Source organism: Amblyraja radiata, chromosome 31 (assembly GCF_010909765.2).
Source record: "Amblyraja radiata isolate CabotCenter1 chromosome 31, sAmbRad1.1.pri, whole genome shotgun sequence".
In the NCBI taxonomy this organism is placed as follows: Eukaryota; Metazoa; Chordata; class Chondrichthyes; order Rajiformes; family Rajidae; genus Amblyraja; species Amblyraja radiata.
This window is the reverse complement of record NC_045986.1, coordinates 25,965,690-25,991,101: the sequence shown is the minus strand read 5'-3', so window position 1 is coordinate 25,991,101 and position 25,412 is coordinate 25,965,690. Positions and strand designations below refer to the sequence as shown.

The window sequence follows — 25,412 nt, the reverse complement described above, 5'->3', positions numbered from 1 at the left end:
CATTAGGTCTTTCCAAAATAAATGTCCTTTTCGCAGTGTTGGAAAGAGTTGGGAATATCACAATCGATCACAATCACAATAATACTTTATTATCCAAGTATGTTTTGCAACATACGAGGAATTTCATTTGCCAAGTCAGTCATACAAATAAAAAGCAACGGAACACCCAAAATACATTTTAACATAAACATCCACCACAGTGACTCCTCCACATTCCTCACTGTGATGGAAGGCAAATAATATGATAGGAGTTGTAGAGTGGGAGTGTGAAATATTTTCAGTTAAAGCAATCCATTGTCCATGGAAGGCAATATGTGTTAATGCAGTCCACAAAACCTCCCAGCCCACAGTTTTGTGAACCACAGTCTTAGTTTGTGAGATTCCTCATCCCATGTAAGGTGGAGAATAGGCTCACTTCAACCCTGAAAAATATCCAAAGGGTAACGAGTGGTTAAATTGAGAACATAGTGAGAATGATACATTGTATGACAGTCCCAGGTTCCATCTTTACTTTAGACTTTAGAGATTAATTGCAGAAGCAGGCCATTCGGCCCACCAAGTCTACGCCGACCAGTGATCATCCCGTACGGTAATACTATCCTACACACAAGGGACAATTTTACCAAAGCCAATTAACCTACAATCCTGTACACCTTTAGAGTGTGGGAGGAAACCAGAGCACCCGGAGAAAGCCCATGCTGTCACAGGGAGAATGTACTAACAATATACAGACAGCACCTGTGGTCAGGATTGATCCTGGGTTTCTGGCACAGTAAGGTAGCACCTCTACCGCTGCGCTACGTGCAGCCCTAGCTGATCTTGGTCTAATGGCAACAGTGATTATAGTTGTTACAATTTGAATCAGGGAGTGTCCCCACTTAAAGATCATTATCCAGTGACTGCGGCAGTGGGTTTGTGTATTTGTGCTGTCTGTCCCAGGGCCGACATTCCAAGGGTTGGTACAAAGGAAACCTCCCTCAACTCTGTCCCGTCACACATCAGGGACAGATATAAACTAAAAATCTGTCCATCTGAGATTAATTGTGCATTCCCTATATTAACTTTTTAAATTACTCTAGCTTCCTCAGAGTTTAATAAAACCCTAAATCAGAGAGAAACTTCACCTTATATTTTAGTGATATGGTTGCAAGTAGATATTTTTATGGATAATTTAACTAACTAACTTTTGTCAACTCTACACTTATTAATGTCACATTATGGTTAATCTTTGCCATTAACGTTTGCTCACTACAACTTGGACAATCCTTGCTCAAACTGTTTTTGGAATCTATGGTGCTGTGACTAACAGGGGGTTTCATCAGTCCATTAGATAGGAACGTAAAAACAAAGGATCAGAAGTAGTTCAGTCTGCCGTCTCTGTCATTCAGAAAGATCATGGTGATTTAATCTTGGCCTCAACACCACTTTCCCACGTTCTCCCCATGTCCCTTCACTCCCTTATAGTTCAAAAATGTATCAATATCCACCTTGAATATATTTAATGGCATTGTCCTCATGGGTCTGTGGGATGAAAAATTACAAAGAGTCGTGATCCAAAGTTGTGATATTCGATTTGCCAAATTCTTGCTCAGTGGCCTCTTATTGTTGTTCAAATTGAAGCTTGCATCCCTTAGAACAAAGGTGATTGTTTCATGAAGTACATAAGTCACTGTTCCTCCGTAATATCCTGTGGTTGAGTGCTGAATAAGTGCACATCTTTCCCCAATAGCAGGAGAAGGGAATGAAATTTGAGATGCTTGGATTAGGTAGCATGCAACTATTTATTTGAGATATAAGAGACAGCAAATGCTGGAATCTGAAGCAAAAATGAATTGCTGAAGAACTCGGCAGATCGAACAGCATCTGTGGAGGCAAACAAATTAACGATTTGAGTCAAGACCCTGCATCAACGCTAGAGTCTCAGTCCTAATTTCTAGAAATGTTCACAACTCCTTCACCTCCCCCACCCATTCCCAATTGCTGCTTGACCCACTGAGTTCTTCCAGCAGTTTGTTTTTATGCCAATATTTATTTCTACGGGTGATGATGAAGAGCACATTATTATTATGTGTGGGGAAATATGAAAACATGCTCACAGAGGTAAGGGATAGTCAAAAAAATCTGAAAATACGCAGCAGGTCACCAGAACGTGCTGATAGAAGGTCATTGAGCAGAATAGTAACTGTGTTTTCCTCTTCACAGATTCTGGTTAACCTGCTGAGTATTTCAAACACTTTTTTTTAATTTCCATCATCTGGCGTAATTTGCTTTTGCACTGGAAAGATAGGGGAGCCTGGTCAGTTCACTTTGAATGTTATCTGATTGTGTTGATGGAGTGGAGTCACAGTAGGAAACAGGACAATTAGAGCACTAATTAGCAGAGCAAAAAAACAACTTATGCCAGCTCAGTCCCTCACTCAATTTGAGTACAGGAAGGAAACATGTTTATAATTGTATTAATCTTTACTCTGATTCTAGGTAAAAACTTATTGCACTTGTAAATGATTATTGACTTGAATATGAATGACACAGTAAGGACCTTGGTTTAAAAAAAATGAGATTAAATAGGTCCAAAATGTTGTTCTTCTGTGTCATTTATTTAATTATATTGATCAGTAACTAAATATTTCAAACCCGTTCAATCATCAAGAGTACTGATCTCAATTAGACCTCCAGCTTTAAGATACAATCTGTTTCCGTGCCTTTGGGATAATGGCAGACAGAGTTAGAGAAGGTTTTTGCTCCAGGTTATCAGGCGTTTTAAGGGATGGGCTTGGATATAGTGCTCATTACAAACCTACCCATAGAAGGATTTGCCCTGCCTTAACAAATGTTAGTGTTCTGCTTCACTGCACTGTCTGATCTATCTTTCTTTCACCCTGCAGCAGGTGGAGAGCTTTGTTGCTTTTGCACTAAGATTTGTGCTTGTGGATTATCACAGGGTTTCAGTACAATTTAAAAAATGTTCCTCTTCATCAATGTCATTGTTTGACGCCAGAGGGAGCCACGGATACACCGTTCTGGCTGCAATGCATTCACATCACTACATCCATCTGCTCCACAGCCTGGCCAAACCTACATAACTAAGCAAGATTAGTTAGGGTGTAATTTCAAAGCTGCACCTGTCGGTGGTAAGCTGGAGATAGCATTACCAATTTATTAAAGGAAAAGGGAGATGGGAAAAGGAGAAAGTGATGGAGCTTGATCTGTCATTGATCTATTCAAATCTCAAATTTCCTGATTTTGTTTCTGTATCTCTACTTTGATTATCATTGTAGAGCTGGAGATAAATTGTCACACCGTCACCTTGCCATGATTGCTTTGAAATTTCCTGGGGCTCCAGCAATCCTTGCTCTTGGTCCTGTACTTTCCCACAACAATGGGTGATTAGAGCAGCTTCCAACCAGTATTCCCTATTTTCTTCTGTGTTGGATCCAGCTCTCAAAGAACACACCGGATCTAAATAAATCCATCAGACCATGGATGAGGGACAAGGTACCTGAGAAGATTGAGCAATGCTGAACAAATTTCCTTGGGGAAGATTAAGGAAAGTATTAATAGAGCTATTCAAAATTATAAAAGGCAGGAGCGAAGTGGATCCATGTCCCAGTGATAGTCGGCAACTTCAGGGGAGGGAACTGGATCTCAGTGATGATCAGCACTAACAGGAAAGGAGGCAAATCAGAAAATCAACCTCAATTGAAGTTCCACCAGTCAATTCATGTAAAGCTTTTGATGAATATTTAGATTTGCTCCTAATCATCCATTCCTTCTCTCCAGAGATGCTGCCTGTCCTGCAGGGTAAATCTCTTTCAGAACCTTCCACCAAGTCTCAGAGTGTAACTTCTGGGAACACTTCACAGCTGATCAAATCCGTTGAGATTAAAACAACTTTGCTCATCGGTGTTGGTAATTGGCAATCTCCTGTGTGATGCACCTCAGGCAGGATAATTAAATTTAGCACATAACAGAAAACATGTTCTACTGTTGCCAGCCACCTCTGTGCAAGCATTGCCTCTGAAAGAAGTCTGCTCATTCAAAAGTGACAAAAAAAATTGCAAAGCTGCACCTTCTTACTCCAAGTAGGGTTCACGTCCTGAAGAAGTCTCGACCCAAAACGTCACCCATTCCTTCTCTCCAGAGATGCTGCCTGTCCCGCTGAGTTACTCCAGCTTTTTGTGTCTTATCTCCAGAAGATACTGACTGTAACTGTGAAACAGCCATGATATCATCTAGTTCCTAATGGCTGAGAATAAAATTGCTTGGTTGATAACAGGCCAATTTAAATGTTTTTAATGGACAAGACAACATGTGCAATTTCCACTTTATCATATAGATGTTGCTTTCTATAGTGTTGTTTTCTTCTTAGGCAGTCCCTTGGGGATTGGGGTGATTTGTGTCCACTATATGGGTTCTGAGATGATCAATGAGCTCCATGAGGAACCCAGCCACAGGTGGGGAAGGTGGGTGGATTATTTTGATTATTTCCACTGGTTACATTTGGCCGTCGCATGCTTCTGTTGGAAAGACTTGAAGTGGCAGGAGCCTGTCTCGATGCTTTTTCCCCATTTTAAGCGGATTTGGGAAAGGGATTCCCAGCAGTGGATGTCACACTTCTTCAGTGAAATTTTGAGAACATTGATTCTGGATTTTTTTCCTCTGTTCACCAGAATCTCAGAATAGAGTGTCTGCTTTGAGACTCTGCAGTAAGGCGGGTGTGTGTGCCCAATGAAGCAGGCTGAGTTTAATTACAATCTCAGTGCTGAGGATGTTGGCCTGGGTGAGGATACTGACATTGGTTCACTTATCCTGACAGTGTATTGGAAGATTTTGCAGACACAAATGGCTGTGGTCACTCATACTGATGCTAACATGCTGATCAGTCTGAAGAAGGGTCTCGACCCAAAACATCACCCATTCCTTCTCTCCAGAGATGCTGCCTGGCCTGCTGAACTACTCCAGCATTTTGTGTCTATCTTCAGTTTAAACCAGCGTCTGTAGTTCCTACCTACACTGATGCTATCATGGACAGATACATTTTCAGTAAGTGGATCGATGATGACGGTGTCAACTAGATTTATCCTTCAAATTGGTTCAGTCAATACATGCCACAGAACTAGTGTGGAAGTTCTGCCCAGTGAGGTCAGTAAGTGCTGATGCTATCAAGCCACTATTGGTGATGGCATTGAAGTCCTGACGCATAATGTATTATTTTTCCTTACTTTACACACTGCTGCTCACAAACATTGTTCAACAGTTAATTCATCAACCAATCAGGAGGCATCTTTACATGCATCTGAAACTTCATGGGGTCTGGAGTCAATGTGTGACTCACAGATCTAAGACATTGAACCATCACCTAATGTGGGATTGCATGTCAGTAACAAAAAACATACCAGGGATTGTAATGCAGTGGACGTCTGGCTGTAATGGGTTGTTACATATGAAAGTGGTGAAGGAACAGACCCAGTGAGGCCTGCTCCACCATCATCAAGATCATGGCTGATCTACCTCACAGTCATTTCTTTGCATTAGCCACCCATCCCCTGATTCTCCTTAATTTAGTGAAGTTATTCATCTTGTTTTGAAGGAACTCAATGACTGTGCCTTCTAATCTCGCTGGGATAGAGAATTCCAAAGATTCACCATCTTCTGCATAAAGAAACTTCTCCTCTAAGCTGGGGAAAAAAAACATTCTCCCTGCATCCAGCGTGTTGAGCCCTGTAAGCATTTTGTAAGTTTCAATGAGATCACATTCTTCCAAACTAAAGAATACAAATCTAATCTACTCAATTTCTCCGTACATGGCAAATGAGTCATCCTTGGAACCAGTCGAGTGAATCTTTGTCGGATACTCTGAGGGAAGTATAACCTTTTTTTAGGCTACAAAACCAAACTATACACCGTTGTACTCTGGGGTCCTATATAATTGAATAAGACTTCTTTATTCCTGTAGTTAAATCCTCTTGTTTTAAAAGCCATCATACCATTTGTCTTACTAATCACTTTATGTATCCGCATCTTTTAGTGTCCTGGTACTTGGATACCTAGATCTTTTTGAGCATTACCCAATCTCTCATCATTTTAAAGTGCTAGGTTTTTCTATTTCGTAGACCAAAGGGGATAACTTCACATTTTTGCACATTCTTTTGCATCAGCCGTGTTCTGGTCCATGCATTTGGCTTCTCTATATTCTCATGAAGCCCATTATTCCTCTATGCAATCTTACCTAACATGGAACTATGATACAAAATGCTGGAGTAACTCAGCGGGACAGGCAGCATCTCTGGAGAGAAGACATGAGTGACATTTTGGGTCTGAAGAAGGGTCTTCACCCGAGATGCTGCCTGTCCTGCTGAGTTACTCCAGCATTTTACATCTAACTTTTGGTTTAAACCAGCATCTGCAGTTCCTTCCTACACATGAAAGCATGATATTTGGCCTTGTCGGACAATTTTTCCTGATAACATATCATATTCTTAGGCTATCTCTCAGGATCGAGGATTATATTCACTCCATTTTTGGAGATTCTCAGACAAGAGTTTGAACGATAAACTCTTCCATGGATGTTACGGCTGGTGGAATGGATGGGTGAGTAATTTGTGACGTGGTTCACCCCTTCTGCTACTTACGCAAGGCTTCTGGGCTCCCTATTAATGGCCTAAGGTTCTTAATACCATCTCAAATACTCCTTCTCCACCTTGGGTAGTCCTGGACCACAGATTCCCAGGAGTCAGTGGGTAAATTAAAAAAATAAATAAAAATACATCATGTTCACTGGCTCCCCCTTAATCTGTCACTTCCTCAGAGAACGATAATAGTTTGACTATATAAGACTCTTGCCTCAATAATGTCTAGATCACCTCTTGCAGTGTAGACACTAGTGCACAGATGTTTGTGTGATCAATGCTTGCCATAATAAATTCTTAGTGGTGCATCCTGTTTTATTCTTGTTATTCTTATTGTCATTATGCTTCAATATGGCGGTTATGATGTATTAGAATGGCTTGTTGGAGATATCAGGGGGCAGTTAAGCGTTAACCACATTGATGTGGGTCTGTAGTTACACAGAGATCAGAGAGTTGTTTTCTTTTCCTGAAATAATTGTCCAACAATCTAATAGTCTCATGGTCACCATTACTGACCCTGGCTCTAAATTAAACTTGTCATTAACTGAATGGTGGGATTTAAATGCAAATTTTTGGATTGTTAGTCCATGCCTCAGGATTATTAGATTATCTTGGGGATCAGGTCTTATCCCCTTTGCTGAAGTTGCTGACTCTCACTGGGATCCAGGTACCTGTTTATGCTCAAGGGTTGCATACGGGCAAAAAAGATCATCTCGGACCACTCCCATCCAGCAAATCACCTTTTTCAGTCTCTCCCTTCGGGGAGGCGCCTCAGGTCACTTGCTACTAAAACCACCCGCTTTAAAAACAGTTTCTTCCCCTCAGCAATAAGAACTCTCAATTCCGTCCAATAATCAGACAATAATATGACTTTGATGTATACAGTGTCTTGTCTATGGTCTTTGTTTGTTTTTTTGCACTATGTATTGTTGGTGAGATTTGTGATTTGTGATTTGTGATGTGGTATGGATGCACTTTATTACGGTGATCTGTGTTATTAGTGGTATGTAACAAAAGCAGTGTACCATCATGTACCGAACCCAAATACCACCAACCCTGGTTGCGTGGCAATTAAAGATTCTATTCTATTCTATTCTATTCTAATATCACTGGTTTTTCCCAAGTTCTCAGCGTATACAGAGGATGCTTGACCATCTACAAATTCCCTGCTCTTATTATTTCATCTAAAATACTAATCTAGGGACATAGAGCTGGAAATGCCAACAGTGTCCCACTTACAGGCGACCGCTGGCATCCGTGATAGGTCGCTAAAATTTTCAACATGTTGATAATTCAGCGGTGACCAGAAAGATGCTACGACTCTTTGGAGACCACTCATGACCATACAGGTGACCCCTGGCGACATGTCACGGGTGACCTCTCAATGAGAGGTCTCCAAAGAGTCGTAGCATCTTTCTGGTCGCCGCTGAATTTTCAACGTTGAAAATTTCAGTGACCTATCACGGGTGCCGGCAGTCGCCTGTAAAGGTCGCGTAAGTGGGGCGGGCCCTTTAGTATGTGAATAACCAGGACTTTCCCCCAAAATTCATTTCCCCAGGAGTAAAATCCAGCTTCCAAGCTATTTATAATCTTTCCAGATATTTTACAATTAGTTCTCAGGATCTAAGTGCTGCTGCCATTCTTAGTTCCACTAGGTTTGGAAAGTGAGGGACAATGAAGGGTGAATTACATTTGGTGTGGTCAGCTCAAACCAGGGAAGAGTGACAGAAAACCTGCAAAGACCTTATACCCTACCCATTCCCTCCACTCTCGTTCAATACACCCATGTTCAATAAACTAGAATCTCTTCCTCACTCGACAGGTGCTGCTTGAAGTATTATATACTTAAATCATTTTCTGCTTTTTTTTTTAAACTCAGGGTTTTCATGTTCCATACACCTGTGGTGTGCATACCTGTCAGGTACAGCATGATCTGCATCTCTATGTACAGTATACTGTATGTTCTATATTGGTGTGCTGGACATCTGTATTCTGGATGCCCATCCCCGTCATGAAGACCATTGCTCCATACACTTGTGATGAATACGTTGTGCTCTGTACTCCCACACAAACGCAAATGAGTGTGAATGCTGGAAATCTAAAATATCAACAGAACCTTTTGAAAATATTCAGAATGTCCAATGACATCCATGGAAATAGAAACAGTTAACATTTCAAATTAATCAGCTTTTACCAGAATTGGAAATGAAGACACAAAGATGAAATGGAGAGAAAGGGAGGGTGGTGGGGTAGACCACAATATGTGATAGAATAAAAGGTTCATGGATTAAATGACAAAAGTTGATTAAAGAAGGTGATTGTTGGGAACAAAGAGTCAGTCTGCAGAAGGTATAAATACAGAGTAATTATCTGAAGCTACAGAAGGCTGTATGTAGTATGTAATGAGCCCAGATGCTCTTCGTATTTAGTTTGGGACAGTGTAGTAGGTTGAGGAGAGAGAGGTCAAGTTGGCATAGCCTTAGAAAATTAAAGTAACAAGTTGATTGGAAGCTCAAAATGACATATTTCACAAAGTAGATACATAATGTGCATTTAATTTACACATAGTAAATTAAAAGTAGTACAAGTAAATCACAGTTTCACCCATGACCAACCTGGCCAAGCCTTGATGGTCATAGCTGTTGCACTGGGTAAAAGATGAAAGATAAGATGAAATGTCAAAGTAAGAGTTAAGAAGGTGGCCAAAAAATATCAATCTGAAGCCAATAATGAGGGGTTAAACTACTTTATCCTCACAAATCTACCTGTGGTATCGTGTAGCACGCCAACTTGGCTGCATGGAAAAAAATTGGAGCAGATCTGTTGTTCAAAACTGGACATTGTTGCTGCTTTGTAGGTCAGCAGCAGCAGCTGAAATATGCATCACTACAAACAAACTGGAACATGGAGATGTATCGGGTTGGGGTCCTTCTTCAGGCTTGCATTTTCCTCCATCGCCCATCACTATCAAGCCACGACATCAGCCCTGGTTCAATCCGAGACTTGGGTGTCCTTGTACATCAGTCACTGAAAGTAAGCATACAGGCAGGGAAGAAAGCAAATGGTATGTTGGCCTTCAAAGCGAGAGGTTTTGAGTATAGGAGCAAGGAAGTTCTGCTGCAGTACAGACCACACTTGGAGTATTGTGCGCAGTTTTGGTCTCCTAATTTGAGGAAGGACATTCTAGTGTAGGTTCACCAGGTTGATTCCCGGGATGGCGGAACTGACATGATAAAAGAATGGATCTACTGGAATTTAGAAGGATGAGAGGGTATCTTATAGAAACAAAATTCTTAAAGGATTGGACAGTTTAGATGCAGGAAATAAATTCCTGATGTTGGGGGAGTCCTGAACCAGCAGTCAAAGTTTAATAATAAAGGGTAGGCCATTTAGGACTGAGCTGAGGGGAAAGAAAATTGCCCAGAGTTGTGAATCTGTGGAATTCTCTGCCACATAATGCAGTGGAGGCCAATTCAATGGATGTTTTCATGAGAGCGTTAGATATAGCTCTTAGGGCTAAAGGAATCAAGAGATATGTAAGTAAATCAAGGGATATGGGGATGTGGGGTAGCGTTGCTGATTAGAGAGGACATTAACGCAATGGAAAGGAAGGACATTAGTTTGGAGGATGTGGAATCGGTATGGGTAGAGTTGCGAAACACTAAGGGGCAGAAAACGCTGGTGGGTGTTGTGTACAGGCCACCTAACAGTAGTAGTGAAGTTGGAGATGGTATCAAACAGGAAATTAGAAATGCGTGCGACAAAGGCAAAACCGTTATAATGGGTGACTTCAATCTACATATAGATTGGGTGAATCAAATTGGCAGGGGTGCTGAGGAAGAGGATTTTTTGGAATGTATGCGGGATAGTTATCTAAATCAACATGTAGAGGAACCAACGAGAGAGCAGGCTATTTTAGACTAGGTATTGAGTAATGAGGAAGGGTTAGTTAGCAGTCTTGTTGTACGTGCCCCCTTGGGCAAGAGTGACCATAATATGGTTGAGTTCTTCATTAGGATGGAGAGTGACATTGTTAATTCAGAAACAATGGTTCTGAACTTAAAGAAAGGTAACTTTGAGGGTATGAGACGTGAATTGGCCAAGATTGACTGGCAATTAATTCTAAAAGGGTTGACGGTGGATATGCAATGGAAGACATTTAAAGACTGCATGGATGAACTACAAAAATTGTTCATCCCAGTTTGGCAAAAGAATAAATCAGGGAAGGTAGTGCATCCGTGGATAACAAGGGAAATCTGGGATAGTATCAAAGCGAAGGATGATGCGTACAAATTAGCCAGAAAAAGCAGCATACCGGAGGACTGGGAGAAATTCAGAGACCAGCAGAGGAGGACAAAGGGCTTAATTAGGAAAGGAAAAATAGATTATGAAAGAAAACTGGCAGGGAACATAAAAACTGACTGCAAAAGTTTTTATAGATATGTGAAAAGAAAGAGATTAGTTAAAACAAATGTAGGTCCCTTGCAGTCAGAAACAGGTGAGTTGATCATGGGGAACAAGGATATGGCGGACCAATTGAATAACTACTTTGGTTCCGTCTTCACTAAGGAAGACATAAATAATCTGCCGGAAATAGCAGGGGACCGCGGGTCAAAGGAGTTGGAGGAATTGAGTGAAATCCAGGTTAGCCGGGAAGTGGTGTTGGGTAAATTAAATGGATTAAAGGCCGATAAATCCCCAGGGCCAGATAGGCTGCATCCCAGAGTACTTAAGGAAGTAGCTCCAGAAATAGTGGATGCATTAGTAATAATCTTTCAAAACTCTTTAGATTCTGGAGTAGTTCCTGAGGATTGGCGAGTAGCAAACGTAACCCCACTTTTTAAGAATGGAGGGAGAGAGAAAACGGGGAATTACAGACCAGTTAGTCTAACATCGGTAGTGGGGAAACTGCTAGAGTCAGTTATTAAAGATGGGATAGCAGCACATTTGGAAAGTGGTGAAATCATTGGACAAAGTCAGCATGGATTTACAAAAGGTAAATCATGTCTGACGAATCTTATAGAATTTTTCGAGGATGTAACTAGTAGCGTGGATAGGGGAGAACCAGTGGATGTGGTGTATCTGGACTTCCAGAAGGCTTTCGACAAGGTCCCACATAAGAGATTAGTTTACAAACTTAAAGCACACGGCATTGGGGGTTCAGTATTGATGTGGATAGAGAACTGGCTGGCAAACAGGAAGCAAGAGTAGGAGTAAACGGGTCCTTTTCACAATGGCAGGCAGTGACTAGTGGGGTACCGCAAGGCTCAGTACTGGGACCCCAGCTATTTACAATATATATTAATGATCTGGATGAGGGAATTGAAGGCAATATCTCCAAGTTTGCGGATGACACTAAGCTGGGGGGCAGTGTTAGCTGTGAGGAGGATGCTAGGAGACTGCAAGGTGACTTGGATAGGCTGGGTGAGTGGGCAAATGTTAGGCAGATGCAGTATAATGTGGATAAATGTGAGGTTATCCATTTTGGTGGCAAAAACAGGAAAGCAGACTATTATCTAAATGGTGGCCGACTAGGAAAAGGGGAGATGCAGCGAGACCTGGGTGTCATGGTACACCAGTCATTGAAAGTGGGCATGCAGGTGCAGCAGGCAGTGAAGAAAGCGAATGGTATGTTAGCTTTCATAGCAAAAGGATTTGAGTATAGGAGCAGGGAGGTTCTACTGCAGTTGTACAGGGTCTTGGTGAGACCACACCTGGAGTATTGCGTACAGTTTTGGTCTCCAAATCTGAGGAAGGACATTATTGCCATAGAGGGAGTGCAGAGAAGGTTCACCAGACTGATTCCTGGGATGTCAGGACTGTCTTATGAAGAAAGACTGGATAGACTTGGTTTATACTCTCTAGAATTTAGGAGATTGAGAGGGGATCTTATAGAAACTTACAAAATTCTTAAGGGGTTGGACAGGCTAGATGCAGGAAGATTGCTCCCGATGTTGGGGAAGTCCAGGACAAGGGGTCACAGCTTAAGGATAAGGGGGAAATCCTTTAAAACCGAGATGAGAAGAACTTTTTTCACACAGAGAGTGGTGAATCTCTGGAACTCCCTGCCACAGAGGGTAGTCGAGGCCAGTTCATTGGCTATATTTAAGAGGGAGTTAGATGTGGCCCTTGTGGCTAAGGGGATCAGTGGGTATGGAGAGAAGGCAGGTACGGGATACTGAGTTGGATGATCAGCCATGATCATATTGAATGGCGGTGCAGGCTCGAAGGGCCGAATGGCCTACTCCTGCACCTAATTTCTATGTTTCTATGAAAGCAGGAACTAATTTTGGACTTCAGCCATGATCATATTGAATGGCAGTGCAGGATCGAAGTGCCGAATGGCCTATTCCTGCAGCTATTTTCTAAGTTTCAATGAGGGTATGCTGAAATAGAAGTTGTACATGAAATGAATTACCAGCATATTCAGGCTTCAACACTGGGCTATGTAGATGCGAAACAGCAAGAATAACGTGTCATAGACAATGTCACGCAATCTCATAATTTATGGATTAGATCCAAGCTCAACCATCTCATTGCATCTAGTTGTAAACAATTAATGGGAAGGCGAGGCTCCAAGACAATCTGCATCTTTCACAATGGCTGGGCCCAGAGTAGGAAAGACAAGGCTGGATATTTACAACCACAAGCAGTCATGGAAGGTGTTGATAATGCCACCAAGAGGCACTCACCAATAACCTGTTCAACACCCATTTTGGTTTTGCTAGGACCACTTAGCTCCAGGCTGCATCAGAGCTTTGAGACAAACATAGACCAAAGAGCTGAATTCCAGAGGTGAGGTGATATCAAGGCAGCATTTGACAAGATGTTTGGCAATGCTGAAGTCAGTGGGAAACAAAGAAAAACACATTCCAATGGCTGAAGTCAAACTTCGCACAAAGAAGATGGTTACGGTTGTTGGAAGTGTTGCAATCATCACTGTAGGATTTCTTCATTGTTGACCCAATCTCTTCAGTTCCTTCATCAACAATCTTCTTACCATTGTAAAGCTGGAAGTGGAAATGCTCCTTGATGATTGCCAATTGTTCATTTCCATCGTTAACACCCCAGGAAATTAAATGTTGGATACCCAAGACACTGCAGATACAGGAATCTGGAGTAACAATCTGCTGCAGGGTCAAGACCCTGCATCAGGACAAAGTGGAGAGGGAAGATAGCTAATGGGAAAGGGTTGGTGTGTGGTGTATGACCGGGCAGTAAGTGAATGAGGGATGGAATTGGGACATGGAAGCAGGTGAATGATAAATGGGAAAGACAAAAAGGCAGATGAAGAGGGGAGGGAGAATGTGGAGATAGCTAGGAGGATGAGCTGGGGCAAAAGTCTACCTATGCTTAAATCTGATAAGTGAGGAAGGTGGTAAGGGGAGAGGTGAAGGGCAGATGGAATCAAATCAGATCGGGGAGAAAACTACCTGATTGCAGAAAGATCCAGGCAACAGAATGGGCTGATAAGTGGCAGGTAATATTGACCATTTCCAAAAATCTGAACAACTACCTTTGATATTCAATGGCATTACTATCTCCAGGTCCACCATCTGGGCAGCATGGTAGTAGGGGTGCAGAGGCAGGACCTTCATTCACCAGAAACTCAACTAGACCAGTCATACATGCTGTGGCTAGGACAAGTCAGAGGCTTGATACACTTCTGATATTCTCAAACATTTGTATCAACTACAAGAAACGAGTTAGGAGAGTGCCTGGATGAGTGCAGCTTGAATAACCCTCAAACTGTTCCTTTTCCTCCTTTTTCACTGCCATCCAGAGACCCCGACAGTCTGTCCAGGTGAGACAGAGGTTCACCTTCTCCAACTGCATCTGCTGTTCTCAATGTAGCCTGTACATTGGCAAGACCAAGCGTAGTCTTAGCACACATTTTGGTCGGTCTTGCGCTCGGTACACCAAGGCCTGCGGAACTCCACTTCCCATTCCTTTGTGTCCTGATTTTTCTCTTGTCAGTGAGGCAACACGTAAACTGGTGGAACAGCACCTCAAATGCTGCTTGTGTAACTTACAAACCAACAGTATGAACATTGAATTCTCCAACTTTAGCAAACCTCTACAACACGCCCTCCCCTTTCTCCCCCATTAAGTCACCTTTCTTTCCTCCCCTCCCTCCTGTGTCGACTGATCTTGCACTTTTCTTTACCCCGCCCCTTCATCCCTAAACAATCCACGTCCCTAATCCTTTACTCACCTTGTTTGTGTTCTATCATTTGGCCTTTATCCAACTATCTATCAAATCTCCTCCCTCACGTGACCTGCCAAGCTTTGTTCTGCCCTTCCACTCTTCTTCCCCCACCCCACCCCACCAGAAAGGTCCCAACCCACAGCGCTCAGTTACTCCAGCATTTTGTCTTTCCTTGGTAAACCATCACGTCCGGTTTCTTGTAACTACCCTCCAAATATTCAAATCCATTATCTTAAACATTCAATGCATGCATACACCACTGGTACACTTCACCTCCAGTACTTCGTATAAAATGCAGTTGCTCCTGTAAGCTACTCTATTATCCACAGGTTGTTCCAGAAGGCTGGAAGGTGGCTACTATACTGTTATTCAAGAAGTGCAACAGGGACAAGACAGGTAATTATATGCTGGTGAGCCTGACATTAGTGGTGCATAAAATGTGTGGGAAAGAACTCGAGATGCTGGTTTTAATCAGATAAAGACACAAAATGCTGGAGTAACTCAGGACAGGCAGCATCTCTGGAGAAGGAATGGGTGACTTTTCGGGTCAAGACCCTTCTTCCGACTGAAGTGGTGGATATGCTGTTGGGAAAGGATTCTTGAGGACAGGAAATGCTACCAGCATTTGGATACAGACTGATTAGAGTCAATATGGCTTTGTACATAGGAAATATGATTAAAAAAATTACGAAGAGGTCACCAAGAGGATAGGGCAGTGGACCTTACCGGTATGGACTTTGGCAAGGCCTTCGATTGGAGAACAAAGGTAGGTTCTGGTCCCACTATTTGTTCCCTAAATTAATGAATTGGACAACAATGCAGTTAACATTGTTAGGAAATTTATAGAATGCATCAAAATTGGTGGTATCAGAGTGTTGAAAAATAGCTGTTGACAAGATCCAGATCAATTAGGAAGGTGGGCCTAAATGGGAAATGGAATTTAACTCCAAAGTTAAGAGATTTGAAGATCTTATTTAGGGACAACTTTTTCACTGAGGAGTTATACCTGGAATGACCTCCTTGTTGCTAACTGTCAAACTGTTATTATGATAGGGAAATATCGAACTAAGATATTGCAAAGCAAATTACCAAATGTGACTTTTTGGGGGGGGTTGGATGTATGGGCAACTGATAATCTGGGAGAACTGTTGGTCAATACATTAGATGAAATATTTTAAATATCAACCAAGAACATTTGATATTAATTTGGAGTTATTACATTCTAGAGCTAAACCTGAACCCACAACTTTCTCACACTGTAGCTCCCAGCATCTAATCCTTTATATTTATCCTTCAAACTTAAGTGAAATTGTAAACTGTGCCAATTAAAAGCAATGTTTAAAAAAAAGCAAAATTGAGTATTATGTCTGGCAAAAATGACCAAAATACTCTGCAAGTACTTAGGGATTGAGACCTACTTCTAGTCAACCACCTTATTTCAAGTCACGTAAATAATTTAACCTTGAAATGTAATTTGGGAAATGGCTTCAATGGGAATGATAGAAAATGACCAGAATAGAGATGACAACCAACGGACACTGAACATTGGAAAGGAACAATGGGAAGTCATGGACAAGATCACACAGTACCACAGACCAACCACTGAAGAAAAATAAATGACAGGACCTTGATTGCATCTCTTTCCATTACGAAGACAAAAATCTCAAGCGCAACTCCCAAGGCTACACAAGAACATTTCTAATCACATAACTAGGTTAATCCATGCACATCAATTTTGCAAATTGAATTAATCCTGGCATAATTTACAATTATGTTAATAGTTGTAAAACAATGTATTACTATTTAGGGTCAGGCTGAAAACCATTTTACTAGAGCTCATCCATAAATTTTATTAAAGGGCCTGTTCTCTTCAATCAGCTCAAATGGTTGCTTGACCCGCTGAGTATTGGCTCTGAAATTACTTTCCACTCCTCGAAGTGGCTGAATACAGCTGTCCCACTTTTTGCTGCCAGCCATCAATCACCCTCATCCAGATTTCCATACACTGGCCCAGCAATAGTCATGAAACTTTTCTACCCGCTTCCCTTCAGTTTATTGTTCTTCATGGGTAAAGCGAATAGGTAGTGGTAAAGAAATGGAAAATATGTTATTGGTAATGCACTCAATGATCATTAAAACCATGTTTTAAAAAACCCAGATTTATTTATAGTACTTAACCAGAATATACAAAGTAGTGGTCAAGCATGAACTAATGAGGTATACAAATTTAAACCTTGTTCAATATGGAAAAATGACACTAATTCAATCAATTCCTTAAACCATGGGTTTTAAGCATACATCACAATGAGTTCAAAATTTACAAATTGACCCTGTCAATTTACTAGAAATGTACGGCACCACAAACAAAAACAGCAAAAAACTGTGGAGCTTGAAGAAAGTATTTTTTTCTTATTTTTGGATTTTTGTACAGAATAGAAGACCAATTTTATTTCCCCCCTACCCAACTTAGCAAGACCTATATCTTTGGCCTTCATTGCATATGAACCTATACCCTAAGCACAATTTACAAAAAGAAAGAAGGGCAGTAATTATTTTTTTCTTGAAATAAGAACATGGTCAGTAAACTGTAAAGTGTGTGCTTCTGAAATGTACAAATTCAAGTTCTAAACCCATTTTGAAACAGACCCAAAACTTATTACTGCATTCAAACCCATTACAAACATGGTTGTACAAAGACCATTTAATAAATAACTTCATAAAAAAAACAAATATCCCCCAGAGCAATGCCTTGGACAGGTGTTTCAAGAACCAGTTGTACAGTACAATATAAAAACTCACTCTGCAAATGTACAAGAAAAAGCACACTCTCTACATCGTGAACTTGACCACACCATCAAGATATAAAATTTTAAACAAAGGAATGTTTAAGCTTCAGTCTTGGATTTTGTTGACTCTCCATTTTCTGACTTTTTCCTCTTGCTTTCGACTGCATCCTGGAGGAAAACAAGGAAATTAGTGGCTTAAAATTTCAATGTCCAACCAAAATGAACAGCATACTTTCTATAGCATTCAGTGATTCAATGAATTTACCTTTTATGCACTTAAAAGACCTGTCAAGCCCCTATTGTGTTCTGACACGATATCATACTTATATGGCCAATAACCTTGAGATCAGGAATTAGCACACCTAATAACAAAATTTGAAATTTGACAGAACACATACCAATTCAGTAATTTACTTCAGAATTTAACATTTTAGTCAAAAGAACAACTTTTAAAAATCTATACAAACCTCCTCCTCTGCAGGACGCTTTGTTGCATGACCATCTGCATCATCTCCTTCCTCCTCAGCACCTTCTTCCTCATCACCATCCTCTTCACCTTCACCCTCACCTAGATGATAAACATTCGTTACCAACCAAAATCTGTGCACAAATTTAACGATGAACGTTCAATACATCATAATAAAATTGAATGTTGTGCCACTTAACCAAAGTATTAACTTAACCAAAGTAACAACTAGACTGCTTAAAACATTGATGTCACGCAAGTTTTTTTTTAAACAAAAATTGTATCAAATTCAAAATGTATCCTGGATACATACCATCTTCATCTTCTTCCTCTTCCTCATCTACTTCCTCTGCATTCTCATCAGCATGTTCTGCCCCATTCTCCTCTTCCTAAATACAAAACACCTCAATTATGCCATTGTGCCAGAATACAGTACATTGTATTTGGCAGAGTAGTTATAATATGGAATTTGAAAGGCTAACAATAGTAAGAAAAGTAAACACTTTATGGTTTACCCTGACGTGCAAGAGATTATTATCACATGACAAATATAAAGTTACAGGACATGATCCCACTAGTTAAGTGTCTACAACATGGGATATGCCCCCTCCCACATGACCATGTAGGACATGGCAGAAACCATTGCGATTCATGGGAGGCGTCTTGCGGAGAGTTGTGAACAAAACAAGAGATCTTTCCCTTCTACAAAAATATAACCCGTGATACTATTTGAAAGTTCTCCACCCCTCCATCTTAATACCTACTGTTCCATTCGCTGGAGCATCACCGCTTCCATTTTCTTTTTTTTCAATTTCCTCCGTAGCCTTTTCCTTCTCCTTCTCCTTCAGGTCCTGCAATTCAGGAGGAAAAAAAACATTAAAACGTTATGTTTAACATCAGTACGGCTTGCAGCCCTAACATTCCGCGCCGCCTACATGCGCCCATTCATTGCAGCGATCTCCCCGCCATCCTGCGCGCTTCGTGTTCACTCGAGCAACAAACACCAAAGGCCGCGGCAAATTTCGACGTCCACCAAACCAGGCAAGCGCCCCATCGCATTAAATCCAAACGGCAGTGACTGAGCTCCAGGCTGCAAGACACCGGCGATGAGAAGCCAGCATCACCCACGCTCAGGCCAAGTTTAAAAACATCGCCGTGTTGTACTATTAGAACCATTGGCCGCGTTGCAGAGAAAGCCATTCATTGACACGTTGCCTTCGCTGTGATAGCGAGGAAGCGAAAGCCTTACCATAGCTCGATTCCCATTTAATTAACACTCGTGTGAGATTTTGCAAACTTCGGGTCTGGCGCGGCCGCCCCGCGCCCTCCATCCGCCCCGCGCCCTCCATCCGCCCCGCGCCCTCCATCCGCCCGGCGCCCTCCATCCGCCCGGCGCCCTCCATCCGCCCCGCGCGCTCCCACCGACCGCACGCGCGCTCCGCTCCTCGCCCTCAAGTCTCCCCCGCGAGGACATGCCCCGCCCCCCCTCTACCTCCGCGCGGGCACCCGCTCGCCCCCCCCCCCCCCCTCCATCTGGGCGAGGACATACCCCGCCCCTCTCTCTACCTCCGCGCGAGCGCTCTCGCTTCTCCCCCCCCTCCATCTGGGCGAGGACATACCCCGCCCCCCCCTCTCCTCCCACTGGGCGAGGTCACCCCCCGCGCCCCTCCCACTGGGCGACGACATACCCCGCGCCCCCCCCCCCCCATCCCTCCCTCCGCGCGTGCGTCGCCGCATCCGTGCGCGCGCTCCACTCCCGCCGTTTCCTCAACCTCGTCCCGTCGGACAAAAACAAACCCGGTGTCAGTAAAGGGCGGGAAGTGGCGGCGATGCAGGCGGCGTCGAGAGTTCTCCCAATCCAACTTTCTTTCCCCCCATCCCCTCGCACCCGCGCCAAAACCGGCCGGATGAGTCTTGTGACCGAGCGGGGTCCGGAGCGTGGAGTGGAATCACCGGAGTGAAACGCGCGACCGGGTAAAGAAAAGGTTATGGCGAGGGAACGATTCCCGGGAGGGTCCAGGGCTTGAGAAAGGCGCCGGTCCTCGGGAAGCTGCAAGGATGCTGAGGGCGGGAACGATGTAATTCGGCGGCCGCCAATGCCCGCAGGTTAAGAGACTGGGCGCCGGGCTAGTCTGCCGGGGACAACAGACCCCGGCCCCGCCGCCGGACTCCACCAACCCCGCCCGCGGGACCCAGGGGCCGGTCCCGTTCCCCCCACACACAGCGCCCGACCCCCGTAGCCGGTCGGTCGCCAGTCACCGCGGAAAGAGCGCACTTTCACTCAAAAAAGGGTACCGAGCGCAGGGGCTCTGCAGCGCCCACAATCCGTGTTTACATTCACTCCAGAATCAAGTTTTCAACTTTATTAAAATAAAGTAAAACCTGAAGGACCAGAACAAAACTCCGCCGCCCCTCAGCCCCCAAAACATCGCCCTGAACTGAAACCATCCTTGTGCAGGAGGTCCGCACTTTTAGGTCGCGCTTCACACAAACAGAAATTTGAGATAACAAAGGGAACACGAGGAAGGTTAAACATCAAGAATAATTTAGGACCATTTTACAATTATGTTTGTGGCAACAAAAAAAAACTCACCTTAGTTTTAACGTCTTTGGTGGTGTCCACTACGGTGTCAGCCATTCTGAGGGAGTCTCAGGTAGATGAATATATTTTTCAAAAATTGAAGTCAAGTAGGTAAAGGCTGACTTATCCGGTGGTTGTAAATATATCTCCGGGCAGATCTCCCTGTAACTGACACACGCTGTGAGGAGGAATGAGGCGCCGTTCGCTGCGCTCACACTCTTATTACCTTCGCTCCCCGACACCCAGCCACGCCCTCCCTGTCGCCCATTGGCTAATGCCGCTGCCTGTCAACCGCCGGGTGCCACCTCCCCTGTTGTTGATTGGTGATATGCATATACAGTTCGCTATGATTGGCTCTTCGACTTCCTTTAAAGTCCAGCCTTCGCCGCGCTGATTGGTGCGATGTTAATCTATATTTGCATGGCCCCGCCCCGAGCTGACGCTCACCCGGCGCAGGTCATTCCTATTGGGTCCTGTCGCCAACGCACCAAGTGTAGGCTCAATGATTTGTGGCATCGTCTCAAGCTCTTGGTCATTGCTCCTGCACAGATGTCAATCACCAGGCGGAGCAACTTCCAATTGGAAAATATGACTATTTAGACCTAGTTGCTCCGCCTCCGGTTTTTAACAACTAAGACCTGGCATTCATCACGTCTAGAGGTTGTCTTCTACTGGTCCATTGTCTGTCAATTATTTAAATCCTTCATTTTAATTGGTGGTAGTTTCAAGCCTTGCCTTCCTTTCATTCGCATTGGTAAACTCTCACAATTGCTCAGTTTTCGTATTAATGTAATTGGTTCCTTTTTAAAGGTCATCTACTTATCGCCACTGTCCAGAAGACTGTTATTTCCTTGCTTGTTAGATTGGCATTGAAATTTGTTTTTCCCTGTTTACCATTACTAAGATCCATATCGTAATGTTCTTATTATTATGACGGACTCAGCCAACCGCTGATGGGGATTTGTGTTTGAATATCTAAATAGGGCTGATTTGACTTTGTTCAACAGTATTCAGAGTACAGCAGCTCACGTTTTTGTTGAAAATAATCCTTTAAAATTAACTCATGCAAGAAACACCGAATAACTTTCTACTAATAATGCATTGGCATTTACGACGCTTTAACTCGGGGAAACAAAGCATATGAAATGAGTCCCCCCCCCCCCCCCCAAATTCGGGAAATGGAATTTACCTGGTCGGATTAATGCTAATCGCGAGCCGAGGCATCCGCAATTTTTATGGGTTTTTTTTTTGCAATTGTCCCACTCAGATCTTCAAACTAATTGTTGGAGCGTGGTTACTTGTTCGCCGTTTCCGCTAAATCCGGTGTAACAGACACGTTCTGTTACGTTTAGATGTGTTACATTTACTCAGGTGCAGCTCTCACCTTCACGTTTTCCTCCACACTCGTGTAATCCTTTCCACCGCCGTGGATAGGTTCGCCTGCGCTCGAGCGCCAAGTTATAACAAAATGGAAACTTATTCTGAGCGAGTCTTGACTTGAATCACAGTGCGGTGGCAACTTCAGCAGACCTACATTTTCACTTCTTTTTACTTTAAGAGTTCTCGTTTTAATATATACATTTGGAAGGGAAAGACTTAATCGATGAACTAAGCAATGACCTTCTAACGGCACGTCGTATTGTTTTAATGTTAATTCCGCAATTTGTCATGCTTCATTTCTGAATTATTTGAAAGGAAGTACTCAGTAGACGGTCATATTTTTGCTATTGTATGATATATATACATATATAAAAATTCGGTAACTGGTTAACTGACAAGAAATCCTTCTTACCTGTTGTACCAACAGGTTTTACCTGGCAATTTGCTGACTCTATATCGACTCGTGTCATTGCTTTTTCCCGCCTTTGGCTGTTTGCCACATACTCGTGCGGAGAAGTTCCTTTTGTCTGATTTATGAACATAGTTTCCAACTGTCAGGCAAATCGAAACTGTTGCAACACAGCCGAGAGCAGATCGCGAGTCTATTCGCTACTTCAGTATCATTAAATTCGCGTATGTTTTAATAACAAGTCTAGTACATGGCAATTGTTAGTTGGGCTTATTGCACGAGCTGAGCAATAGCAAGGTTGGCACCAAAGATCCTCCGCTATAGGATCTTTGGTTGGCACTGAAAGCCACGTGATGTTTCTATCTTATAATGTTTTTTAGTATATTTTTTTCATGTTAACAACTGCAACTTCAGAACTTGATTATCACAATGTTATTGAAATCAACACTCATTCCACTTGTCATTACACGAACTCAATCAAAACCATGAACCGCCTATGTTCATTCAATCTTTTCTTCTGCAGAGTACTATTTTAAAACCCGCTAAAAAGTAATCATCAATCTGGTGACTTGCGTGGTCGCCTCTTTTTGGCCTTGATGGTTCGCCTTGGCCTTTTACCTCAGGCTTCCAATTTAAAGTAAGTTAATTTAATTTAAGGAATCCAAAACTGGATTCAAATTAAGACATATTTTGCAGTGGAGTACCTGGTCATAAACATCTTTACACATTATACTTTTTTGCTTGATACTTTGGGAAGGGGTTTCCTACAACCTTAATGCAAAACCGCAGAGATCTCGAAGATCTCAGATTCGCTTCAGAATCAAAATATCAGCTAGAGAAAGAATAGCTTGGGCAGGTATTACAACGACTGCCCACGACCTAAAATAATCCCTGACAAGTTTTTTTTAGGTTACCATGTGAATCACCATCACCTAGGAACAGTGGTGGTACCTGTTCCTTTTTAGATGGAATAAATAAAATACAAGATGACAAAATTATTATATTGAAAAATCCTTAAGGATATTGTTCCACAGAAGACGAACTATGTCCTGAGAGCATATTTAATTCTCATCATTTTTATGTGCTTAGGTAAATTGTTTGTGCAACAACACTGGTTAAAAAAATGTTGTTTTCCTACTGTGTGTTTAGTGCATGTCCCTAAATGTGATAAACTTTTGCTGTTGACAGGAGAGATTATTTGGTAATTGGTGACCTCGACATCTTTGGAGGGTGGGAGGAAACGAGCACCCGGGTGAAAACCCCATGACCACGGGGAGAACATACAAACTCTGTACAGACAGTACCCATAGTCAGAATTAAACCTGGGTTTCTGCAACTGTAAGGCTGCATCACTGTGCCACCCTCAAATTACACCCCAGGATTCTGAAAGAAGAAGCTTTCGAGATTGTGGAAGAATTAGTAGTGATCTTTCAAGAATCATTAGAGTCAGGAGTGGTCCCGGAAGACTGGAAAATTGCAAATGCTGCTCTGCTGTTCAAGAATGGGGCAAGACAAAAAGGGGAAACTGTAGGCCATTAACCTAACTTCATTTAGATTTTAGAGTCCATTATCAAGGATGAGGTTTCCGAGTGCTTAGAACCACATGGTAAAATAGGCTGAAGTCAGCACGGTTTTGTGAAGGAGATCTTGCCTGACAAATCTGTTATTTGAGGAAGTAAATAGCAGGGTAGGTAAAGGAGGGTCAGTAAATGTTGTTCACTGGGATTTTCAGAAGGCCTTTGATAAGGGGCTACACTGAGACTGCTAAACAAGATGAGAGCCCATGGTACTAGAGGGAAGATTCTAGCATGGATGGAAGGTTGGCCAATTGGCAGAAAGCAAAGAGGGAGTTTTTCTGGTTGGCTGCCAGTGACTTGTGTTCTGCTAGGGTCAGTGTTGGGTCTGCTACTCTTCACGTTGTACATCAATTATTTGGATGACGGAATTGGCTTTAAAGCTGGTCAGACTGCATTTGGAGTATTGTAAGCAGTTTTGGGCACGATATCTGAGGAGGGATTTTCTGGAGTTGAGTTATTATTCTGGAGTTGTTAAAAATGAACAAGCAAAATATGACAGCTGTCATTATTCAATGGCAGATTAGTAAGGAGTTTATAAAGGATTACCCATTCTGAGGGGGAATTTTGTCTCTTGCGGATCTTCGAAATTTTGTTCACCAGAGAATATGGAGGCTGAATTATTAAATATACTCAAGGCCAAGATCGACAGATAATTATTTAAAGGGGATCAATGTTAACAGGGAACAGTTAGGAAAGTGCAGCTGAAACTAAGTTCACATTCGTCACGCTCTTTGTATAATGACAGTAAAATCAAGAGCTACATTGCCTACTTCCGTTCCTGCATCCATTTCTTATGTTATCATGAATTGTATGCAAAATGTAGTAAAATTATCAATTTATAGATTGACCTGAGTGACAGCCGAAACTGCATTGGGTATTCACTTTAGCATGGTAGGAGCCAGATGCATGTTGATAGATTACTATTTTAACTAGAGGCTGAGCCAAACAGGATTTGGGAAAATTATTATCTCAGCACATACCACATTGCATAATTTATTTTGCAGAAAAGGCGGACTTGGGGCAATTTCAAATTTGTTGATATTCTGAGTTGATTTTGAGTGTTACCTTCCACTGTCTTGCTTTCCCTGTGCTCATGATTATGATGTTCCTGTAAACTCTGGAATTTCCCATCAAAATTGCTCCCTATTCGTTCTCTTCCTAAAAACCTACCTCACTGACCAAACTTTTCAGCAATTGCCCTGATATTTCTTTAATGTACTCGATGTCAAATTTTATTTGCTAATGCTCCTGCAAAATCTTTTGTGAAATTTTACTATGCCAAAGACCTTATGTTAAACTAGTGGCTGTTTCTTGTTGAGATAAGTTGATTGGGAATTTATTTCCCTGTTTTGTTTTACAAGCTGACAGCAGTTAT

At 42.4% G+C, this 25,412-nt stretch overlaps 1 protein-coding gene across 3 annotated transcripts; it reads right to left on the bottom strand.

Annotated features, from left to right (window-relative positions):
- Nucleotides 1-16,981: 16,981 nt before the first annotated feature.
- On the bottom strand, nucleotides 16,982-20,884 carry LOC116990480 (parathymosin-like). Of its 3 annotated transcripts, none has more exons than XM_033048200.1 (5): nucleotides 20,684-20,884; nucleotides 18,855-18,941; nucleotides 18,404-18,479; nucleotides 18,092-18,192; nucleotides 16,982-17,792 (listed from the first exon to the last, which is right to left on the bottom strand). In XM_033048200.1, exons 1-5 carry the CDS (start codon nucleotides 20,726-20,728, stop codon nucleotides 17,724-17,726), a joined length of 378 nt encoding a protein of 125 aa, XP_032904091.1. In that variant the 5' UTR covers nucleotides 20,729-20,884; the 3' UTR covers nucleotides 16,982-17,723. The 3 variants fall into 3 exon arrangements, with proteins under 3 accessions (XP_032904091.1, XP_032904092.1, XP_032904093.1); XM_033048201.1 differs by having other exon boundaries at nucleotides 18,092-18,186; XM_033048202.1 differs by having other exon boundaries at nucleotides 18,092-18,187; nucleotides 18,411-18,479.
- Between the last annotated feature and the right edge of the window lie 4,528 nt (nucleotides 20,885-25,412).